The sequence below is a fragment of the Rhodofomes roseus genome (assembly GCF_022264815.1).
Source record: "Rhodofomes roseus strain CIRM-BRFM 1785 chromosome Unknown C8Q71scaffold_46, whole genome shotgun sequence".
Lineage (NCBI taxonomy): Eukaryota > Fungi > Basidiomycota > Agaricomycetes > Polyporales > Fomitopsidaceae > Rhodofomes > Rhodofomes roseus.
The window spans coordinates 115,810-126,566 of NW_025953002.1; the positions used below are offsets into that span (position 1 = coordinate 115,810).

At 56.2% G+C, this 10,757-nt stretch overlaps 1 protein-coding gene across 1 annotated transcript; it reads left to right on the plus strand.

Annotated features, from left to right (window-relative positions):
• Window positions 1–7,073: 7,073 nt before the first annotated feature.
• C8Q71DRAFT_680495 (uncharacterized protein) lies at window positions 7,074–7,423 on the plus strand (the record flags this gene model as incomplete). The annotated part of the gene is made up of 2 exons (XM_047919745.1): window positions 7,074–7,248; window positions 7,299–7,423. Coding segments are annotated over 2 exons (300 nt in total), but the record flags the coding sequence as incomplete, so codon positions are not given.
• Window positions 7,424–10,757: the final 3,334 nt, after the last annotated feature.

A 10,757-nucleotide genomic window follows, 5' to 3' on the forward strand; every position in this document is an offset into this window, starting at 1 on the left:
CAATAACAACAGCATGAGATGTACACATCCTTGTAGTCTCATCATAATAGTTGCTTATCAACCTAATGTTCCCCACAAGATGAGATACAAATATGTGTAGTGCTATCAATAAGCTTACTTACTGGCTGAACAAGAAAAGCTGCTGTACTGGCCTAAGCATTGAAAATCCTTGAAGTGTCAATAGAAGATTTACTTATCAATAGACTATTCCCTACACAATGAAATATAAACCTCACTTTTTATAAGTAACCACATACAAACCCTTGTAATGACATTAGAAGATTTACTAATGAACCTAACATTTCCTATAAGATGAGCTACAAATGTACAAATTGAATACAATATACTGTAGTGTCATCAGTAAGTTTACTTACCAGCCAGACAAGAAAAGCAGCTGTACCGGCCTGACCATTGGAAATCCTTGAAGTGTCAATAGAAGATTTACTTATCAACAGACCATTCCCTACACAATGAGACACAAACATCACTTTTTATAAGTAACCACATACAAACCTTTGTAGTGTCATTAGGAGATTTCCTAATGAACCTAACATTCCCTATAAGATGAGCTACAAAAGGTCATTGGTGTAACAAACATCAGTAATCTTTTTGTGATCATTGTTAGAAACTCCATTATTCCTCAGGTTTAGCACAACTCGGCGCCGAGGTAGTACCAAGTTGCGGCGCCGCAAGTGCTCCAAGTTGCGGCGCCGCAGGTGCACCAAGTCTCGGCGCCGAGCGATGTTTCTCGGCGCTTAACGAGACGGTGCGGCGCCGAGGCTTGGTGCACCTGCGGCGCCGCAACTTGGAGCACTTGCGGCGCCGCAACTTGGTGCACCCCCGGCGCCGGGACTTGGTGCATCCTCGGCGCCGGGACTTTGTGGAATCTCGGCAATTGTGTAAAATACTCGGACTTGGTGTATAAGGCTCAGAGCTGTTGTAAATGTGGATTGGGAGGCTCAATAAATGTGTTCTAATGCATTTCCAGCCCAGAAAAGCTAGTTTTAGTCTATTTTCAACCCAGAAAACTCAATTTTAATAATTCTAAAGCTCTGGAATGGTTTGCATGTGCCTGGAAAATTGGGAGCATCTATGGGGATGCTAAAAATGGATTCAAAGCCCAAAAAACCTGGGTCCAGTGCATTTATGGTCCAGAAAACTCAGTGCATCAATGAATATGTTTCCAGGATGGTGGGAGCAATTGATATTCAGGCTCCATATGACCGGCCGGTTCATTTCTGATATAGGCATGCTATGCCTGGCCGGTCAATGTGTAGTGAAACTATGTCATGGCCGGCCGGTTTGTTTTGTGCGTGGGTACATTATGACCGGCCGGTTCTTTCTCAATGTAGGTATATCACCTCTGGCCGGTGTGTTATTAATTTAGATATATTACCTTCGGCCGGTACATCATAAACAAAGGTATATGACCTTCGGCCGGACCATTTGAAACCGTAGGGATGCATTCCGGCCGGACTATTTCCAAACACAGGGATGAAATCCTGCTGGAGTGTTATAAATGTGGTTGCCACTCTCCGGCCGGTCCATTTACAACCATAGATTAAATTCCGGACCATTGTTCAGTAACACTTGTTGATTTTCCCTGCCATCGGCCGGTCCGTTCAAAACAAGACCGGCCAGTCTGCTAACAATGGGCACCTCAGGTGCCGGCCGGTGGGTTTGCAACCTCCGGACACATTTCTCCGGCCGGCGTCGGGTTTCCGTTGACAATGGGGAATATGCAGCCCGGGTGTACCGTTAGGAATGGGTATGGTCCGCTCATGAATGTGGCCGTCAGGATTAGCGGAATAGGCGCCCGTCCTTAGACACAGTAGCGAGTTCAGCTTGTCCGAATAGGACTCAGGACAAACATAAACGGTCTGTTTGGGTCGATTAGATGTAGGAGAAATACAGAAACATCGTTTGGAATGGTTTGCTACAGCAAGGTCTTGCTTCGGCGTATCGTACCTACAGCATCACTGGCGGTCAGCCTGCGACAAGCCCATTGTGCGATGTATGACTTATGTGATGGTTCAAATCGTAGGCTTTTCGCTGGTCACTCAATGGTCTTGCTCACAGACTATGGTGATGTGACGACAATGTCCAGGCCAGCTGTCAATTCGAGGCTGTGGTGTTCTGTGACATAGTCGTCAGACCAGAGCACGTCTCATACTCGCTCCGGCCGACAAGTAAGCTTAGAGGCACACTTCTCTCAGATGCCGCTAGGCTGATCGGTCAGCTTTCCGTGATATTTAGCCGTCACGCGAGGCTAAGGTCGTGATATTCACATAGTCATACAAGGGGAGAGCTCGGCGGCAGCTAATTACTTCAGGCCTCGGTCTGCCGGGCGCCATTTGGTGGTGTACTACGACTGCTCGGCGACTGCTCGGTTCGTCGCCGCCGCCGTCCTCCCACTCACCTCACTGCCGCCGTCCTCCCACCCACCTTGCCGCTGCCACCGACGCCAGCACCCGCCGGTGCCGCCGCCCACATGCCCGCCGCCGCCTGCCAGCACACACCCGCCCGCCAGGACTCACCCGACGCGCGCAACGCGCCGCACGCGCCCGTTTGCACGAAACGGGCAGTGACGTGGCAGCCGCGACGCGCCAGAGCGTTCACGCCGCCGACCTCTGGCTGCCGCCACCCAGCGCACCACCTCGCCGGCCTCACCCCTCCCATCCCCACGCAGTCTGTCTCCCCTTCTGCCCGTTCGTCGCCTGCCCACGTCACGGGCTGCGCCAGTGGCGACACGCAAGCTCGATCCCCGCTGCCCACCGTTCCTCCCACCCTCACCCTCTTCATCGCACCTCCCGCGCACTCTCGGGCGACAGGTCCCACCTCGACAACGCGGCCTGCCAGCGGGTCGACGCGCGACGCGTCCGCGACGTGGCACGCGCGCAGCCCAGTCGCGGCGGCAGCAAGCGATCAACCGCGCTCCAAGACCGCGCGCCGCCCGTCCCCAACGTCTCCAGCGACGCCAGAAGAGCGTCGCTGGAGCTACGCGTACCGAACTCGGAAGGAGGGGAGGGTTAGAACCCACAGGAGGGCCGGAAAATCAGGTAAGTAACCGCCCCCTTCCTGTTTGGCATACCCACCCTCTCCACCAGCCCTCCTCGCCCTCCTGTCACCTCGCGCGTCACCCCGGACCCTGTAGAAGACGCGCCACGCCGTGCGCAAGAGCACACCCGGGCGCATCGGCAAAAGAGGGGCCACGCGAGGCGGCGAGCGCGAGTCGCCGCCGCCGTCTCCCATTATCCCCCCCCCCCTCCGTCCTCCCGCCCTCGTACGCCCAGCGCGCCCTCAACCGCCCTCCCCACGTGCCCGTCGTCACGAGACGGGCTCCGGACGTTACACCCGGGACGCCCTATCGCGTCCCCGTCGGTCTCCCAGCCGCGCGTCCGAAGATCGCGCGTCGGGTGGCCACGAACGGCTCTAGCGACACAACAAGTGCGTCGCTGGAGCCATGGACAGGGGAGCTCGGCGGGAAGAAAGGGAAGGCGCGGCAGGGAGTGCCGTTAGTGCAGGTGAGTGCCCACACACCCGCCGCGGCCGCGTCAGGCTGCCGCCTCTCGCGCCCGCCACCCGACTGCATCCCTCACCGCGTCGTGTGGCCCGTGCGCACCCGCCCCGCCTACCCGCGATTGCCCTCGCTCCCGTCGATCTTGGGTGCGAGGGCGGCGGAGAACGGTTGGTTGGACGTGTGGGCGCGGGGCGCGCATTGAGCGGGGCGGGTACGTCGGTACTACCGAGGTAAGTCGTATTCTGGCCGTGCTGCTGCTGACGTGGCATTTGTGCAGGTGGATTCATAGTACCCCAGTCAATCGATGGTTCGTCGGCGAATGGGAGCTCGCGCGCAAGCTCTTGCGTGACTCACGCATGGTCAGGGTCTCCGCAGACGGCTTGCCAGAGTGCCTTCGGTGCGTGATCTCTTCTGTTGCCAGTGTGCTTACTGACGATGTATATTGCTGATGCTTTCTCGCCCCCTGCGGTGAGTCTGTACCCGGGCGGGTTAGGGTACGGGTCGAGCTCGGGATACCCCTCTCGTTCGACGCATCTTCGCTCGCGCAGGTGAAGCACATGTGTGGGCTCACTCCTTCTACCGACGCGCGTTTGTGTTTGCATGCCCCTCCTGTCGACTCGCCCCCACCTCGCGGCTCTGCACCTGTGTCTCTCTCCTAGTGCATTGCAGGGGTAGGGTCGACCCGCGGGGGTCACGGGTAGGGGTACACGAGGGTAGGGGTACGGGTAGCCATTTCCATACCCCCGTACCCGCCTGTTACCCGTTATGGAAAGTCGTGCCGCCGGCCTTCGGGGACTCACCGCCAGCTCAGATTTCGATCTGGGGCTATTGCCCTTTATAGCCAACCAGCTCAGGTACCGGTAGAATAAAATATACATTTATCAAAGGGAATGCTGCCGTAAGCCTGAGTCACCGTCACAAGTACTTATTGCCTCAGCCTTCCGACTTTCCCCTCTCCCGAGCCTACCCACCCACCATGTCTGGGAACCGCGTCAGCAACAGACCGAAAGTGCCTACCGAGAAGCGAAGAGCAGCGGAATCACCTACGAGAAATGTGAAGACGTCGAAGAAGCCGCGCACCGAGAGTACCGACACTCAGCCGAGCACGAGCGGCAGCAACCGCAAGGCTACAACGGGCCCGAGACTTTCGACAGCTTCAACAGCGAGCGTGAAGGCCGCGACGGCGAGCGCGAAGGCTGCGACAGCGAGCACCAGGCCATCGACAGCGAGCGCGGGGCCATCGAGATGGCACTCCGTTGAGATCGAAGATGTCGAAGATGTTGACGAGCCTTTGTCGTCGCAGAAGGGGAGCGAGCCAATTGTGCTAGAGTCATCAAGCTCCGACGGCGAAGAGAGCAGCACGACGAAGTCTGCCAACGGTGGAGACGACCTTGACGAGGAGTCAGCCGAGCAGGAACTAGGTTTGTTGTCAACGAGCTGCTGTAAAAGTGCACGGCTCACCCACCTTGTAGCCCGTATGCAGCGGAAGTGGACGGCGCCGGTGTACGCATTCTTTAAGCCGGACATTGCCATCGAATATGTTGATGGACGGCGCCTGCATGCCTTCCGATGCGCGAACACCGGTTGCAAGCACGATGTGCGACGGTATTTGGCCTCGAAGGATGCAAGATCAACCAGTAATCTGAGGAAACACGTACGGAAATGCTGGGGTATAGAGGCTCTTGAAGCCGCGGACCGGATGTCGACGTCGTCGAAGGCAAAGGACAGTATCGAGAAATACAGGCGGACGCAGAACTTGAAGGTAGCGTTCGGTGCGGCAAGCAAGAAGTCGTTCCGCTACTCGACTATTCAGCACACGCCCACGGAGACCCGGTGAGTAGACAAACGCACCGAGATCAATTCCTCCCACCCTGATGCATTGCCCAGCGCGGAGATCGTGCGTTGGGTGGCGGAGAGCATGCGGCCCTTCAACATTGTGAAGGACCGCGGGTTTGAATCCTTGATGAAGACTGGCCGGCCCGAGTACAAACTGCCGTCGCCTACGACCGTTGGACGCGATGTCCGGAAGGTGTTCGGGCGTGTGAAGGAGCGTGTCGGGCGCTGGTTGCAGGTAAGTACAGAATAACCTATACAGACAGGGGGTGTATTCACGCACCGACAGGATTATGACGGCGAATTGAATTTCGCAACCGATGCGTGGACCTCGCCGAACCAAAAAGCAATGGTGGCATTTACGGTCCACTTTGAGCATCAGGGCGCGCCGATGACCATGGTCCTTGATGTCATCGAGGTTGCGAAATCCCACAGCGGCCTGAATCTTGCGACCGCATTCTCCGACATGATACACGAACTGAAACTCGACACAAAGGTTAGCTCACAGCTGTCGCATAACACATTGAGACTTACTCGCGCGTGCAGATGCTCGGCGTGACCTGCGACAACGCGTCGTCGAACGACGTGATGATAGAAGAGATGGAGGCCATGATATTGTCGTTTCGGGGCGCCCGCGCACGCAGCCGGTGCTTTTGTCATATCATCAACCTGGTGGCAAAGATGGTGCTACGTCAGTTTGAGCCGCCCAAACGCAATAAAAAGAAGAAACAATCAGCGACAGACCTTGACGAAGACGAAGATCCAGACTTGGAAGATTGGGACAAAGAGCTGCAAGAAATGATGGAGGACCTCGACTTTGACGACGAGGATGAGAATGCGCAAGGGGCGGATAGTCTCGATGGCTTCTATGACGTCCGTGATGATCTGGACGCCGCAAGCCGGGCCTCGATGGAGGCAGAGGTCCGACCAGTGAAGATGATGCTGCTAAAGGTAAGCTTGACGTGTGGATGCCTTGAATTAGTTACTCACCTTTGTTGTATGCACCTCTCCGAAGCTCCGCAAGATCTCCATGGCCATTCACCACTCAACAACGCTCCTACTGCCGACGTGGAGGAAGATCGTCGAGGAGCTGAAGATGAAGGCGCGCAAGCTCCCCCGCGATGTTCGCACGCGGTGGAACTCGACGTTCAGGATGCTGGACGTCGCTCTTGAGTATAGGGCCGCGATAGACAAGATGACGGAGGCGCAGGCAAACAACCTGCGCCGGTGGGAGCTCGATGAGAGAGAGTGGACAATCGCCGCGCAACTGCGTGACGTGCTACAGGCGAGTCACCATTAGTCACATTGTGGGTCCACTGTTGACTTACCGTATATGCTCTACAATGCCTCTTTGGGTCGCTGCGCGCTCATGCCCTCTCGTCCCCATCTTGCGGTCGACCTGCTTCTCCCGCCCTCCCACTGCGGCTGCGCGGTCTCACCGCCCACTTGCTAACCCACTGTCGACACGCTTGCCATCGTCGGCTTGCCATCTCCGACCATCCGCCCGGCGCCGACTCGTTCTCCCACCGCACTTGGCCCTGCGCCTTTGACTCGCGGCCTTCGGTTGTCAACACGTCGCCCGGCCGCTGCGACTCGCTGTCCCGCCATGCGCCCCGACACACCCTCGCGTTTCGTGGCGGTGGTCAACGTCACGCGCTGCCGGCACAAACAGGTATTCTATGACGCCACGCACTTCTTCTCGCGCGAGGGGAAGGACGCGCCAGGCCTCACCGATGTTATCCCAGCCATGGATATCATCGACAAACAGCTCGCCACTGATGCCCTCAACCACGCCCTCGATCCCGCTATTCGTGTCGCTGTGAGCTTGGGCAAGCGCGCCATCAATCACTACTATAACAAGAGCGACGAATCAGCGGTCTACCGTATTGCAATGGGTAAGCATCGCGTACCTCATGCGATGTGAATGTACTGACGTTCAGTTCAGTTCTTGATCCCCGCAACAAGCTCCAGTATTTCCGTGACAACGCGTGGCCAGACGAATGGATTACGGACGCGCGGTTCTTGGTGCGGCAGGCCTACGACGAGGATTGGAAGGGCCATGGACTACCGCGTGAGCAACCAGAGGACATGGACGAACCACAGGTGTGTTTTGATGCTACTGTATACCTCCCACTTCACTTACTAGCCGGTTGTCGTTGCACATGTAGCCGCCAACGGGTGTGCAGCCCTCAGCGTCGACCAAGAAGCAAAATATGTTCGACGCCGCGCGCGCAAGCCGCAAGAAGACTGCGGTTCCCATCGCCGATGAACTCGACCATTACCTGAGCTCCGATCCCGATGCGTCCATCGACAGCGCGCTTGGCTGGTGGACTCGCGATGAATCACGGGCGATGTACCCAAGTCTCTCCCGCATGGCCGTTTCGTACCTCACTATTCCTCGTACGTAACACATTCATTGTCATTGATCACAAATCATGGTAACATTGACCACTCTTCTTTCTGCAGCTACATCTGTCGCGGTTGAGCGGCTCTTTAGTAAGGGCCGAATCTTTATCTCACACCTGCGAAACGGACTCTCCGCAGAGTCTATCCGGGCGCTGATGTGCCTGAACAACTGGAGCCACCTCGGATTCATCAAGGACGAGGACGTGAAGTCTGTCACGCGCGAAGATGCTTCCAACGATCCTCCCGAGGACGTGGAGGATGTGTGGGGCTTCTCGGAACCACACAACAATGCTATATTTTTTGTTTGATGTCAGATATCCCCTGTATATAATATGATCTTGAGCTCAAACCCGTGCTGTACTCGTTTGTACCCGTGACCCGCCGTGACCCGCCGTACCCCCGTGAGACCCGTGCCCCCCGGGAGGGTAGGTGACCCCTGCGGGTAGGGGTACGGGTATATGCCCCGGTACCCGGGGGTATACTCGTGCAATTCACTACTCTCTCCGGCCTCTCGAGCACTCCCCTGGCGTCCCGCATGGGCGAGTTCCTGGACGAACACCGGGCTGTGCGAGATGACCACACTGTTACGTCAACGTTTGTTTTCCCTTATTTGCACTTGAGCATTGTACTATCCTAGCATGGGCCCAACCCCATGACGCTACGGTTCCAGTCTTCGGACTCCTTCGCTGTTTGCTCCGGTCCAACCCGGAGCAGTTCACGTGATCTCTGACTCAGTATGACTCGTCCCTTACTCATACCTGACTCATTATTTATGACTCGATCCCTGACTCGTCATGACTCACTCCCCCGCGCTCCTATTGGCTAGGTGGTTGTGACTCGTTCAGGACCTGCCCTGAACTCCCCATGTATATAAGACCTGTGTACAGTAGCGGTCGAACCTCAGTTCGACCTGGTTATCTATTGAAGCTTCACCAGCTCCTTGGATATCAGAAACTCCCCGCTCGACCTGCTAGACAGACTTAGCAGCGTCTCAGACCATCCTCCCCATCCAAGGACGATTAGAACCTAAGGTCCCTACGTTTAGGGTTAGGTTGAGAGCTAGTGCTCTAGGTGTCACGCTTCGCGTAACATAAGGTCGAACTGATCTTTACGCTCCGCCTGCTCAGGCGCAGAGCCCACACATCTTCACACACGCTTCCGGAGTGCCCCTCCGTCTAGGGGACTCCCCATCCACCACGGACTACCGAGTTGAGATCGAACCCGTTACCTACGGGCTCCCAACCCTACCGAACCTCTGGTGGAACGACGACCTTCGCCTCTTCGAGTATCAGAACGACACCGGTGAGCACAGACCTGTGCTTGTGCAAGAACCAGAACGAGAAGGAGAGAAGCGCATTTGGGCCTTCTTCCACGACACTGTTCCCCTCGAAGAGCAACAGAAACAGACCCGCGCCTACCTAGACACCAAAGGAAAGGCTGCCGAACGGATCAGGAAGATCCAAGACGAACGACCGAAGCCGGCGACTCCAGCGGCTATCCGACGAGAACTCTCGAAGCACGAAGCTACTTCCCCCGCAGTAGGAACTAGCCCCCTGGTACACGTTGTACCCGAAGTAGGCACGTCCAGCCTTACCCAGTACTCCTCGAACCTCGCTACAGGTGTCGAGAAGAAGCCTCTCGAACCGGAACTCGAGACGCAGTCGAACGAACCCGAATCCGAACCCGAACCCGAATCAGACGACGCAATGTCTACCACCCGCACGAACACGGCTACTAAGCTTGAGGTCCCCGCACCTGACAAGTTCAAGGGACAAGCTACCGATGCGAAACCGTTTATCCGACGTCTCGAGATGTACTACAGCGCGACAGGCAACGCCGATGCCAACGATCAACGGAAGATCGCTTACGCTCTTCTCCTCATCGATGACAACAGTGATGCTTTCTACTGGAAGAAGCTGCACATGGACGGAGAAGCTGATGCCCAAGAAGAGGGCAAGCATGCGTTTGAGTCCTGGAAAGACTTCAAGGAGGCCTTCCTGAAGGCGTTCCCCGTTTATGCCGAAGGAGACAGAGACTCGATAATGCTTACGACTCTAAAGCAAGGAAAGACTCCCACCCCTGCCTTCATCCCCAAATTCCGATCCATCGCATCCAGGACCGACCTCTCTGATAAGACCCTCTCCGGATTCTTCAAGAGGGCAATCCGCCGTGATCTCCTTGACAAGGCAATGAATATGGAACCACCCACGACCCTGCAAGGGTGGTTTGACCTTGTCCTCCGACTCGACTCCCGCCAGATCTACAATACCAATTACTACGAGGGAGGGAACAGCGGAGGTAACAACCACCGCTCCTCCTACCCCTCTGGACGAGGCAGCGGACGATTGGACGAACCTATGGAGATCGATGCTATGGATCAGAGGGAACGGCAACGTCACCAGGAGCTGGGCCTTTGCTTCGGATGCCACAAACCCGGACATCTCCTCAGGAACTGTCCCGAGAAGAGACAGAACCCGAAGTTCACCCAGCGCAACCGAACTTCCCCACGCCGTGTGCCCGCCTCCTCTACCCACGTGCGAGAAGTTACTCCCGCCTATGTACGAGAAGTCTTCCAGGAACTTCCGCTCGAAGAACGCGCCCCCCTCTTTGAGCAAATGTCGAAGGATTTTTGAGTGGGTCTGAGTCATCGATGCGCCCAGACCCCACGTATGCACTCCACATATCCCATGTAGTAACAGGAATCACGCAATTCAAAGCCCTTTACTTTCCTCTCATGGTGATCGGAGTGCATCAAGACATCGAAACAGAAGCTCTCATCGACAGCGGTGCAATGGCCACGTACATCCACCCTCGTCTTGTCATCAAACTACGCCTACCCTCGGTACCCCTTGTCCGACCCATCCCGGTCTTCAACGTAGACGATACTCCCAACAAGAAGGGAACCATATCGCACGCCGTCGCCCTTCGCTATCGATGGAAGGGAACAACCAAGCTTGTTAAGGCGTACGTTGCCGAGATCGGAAGACAGGATCTCATT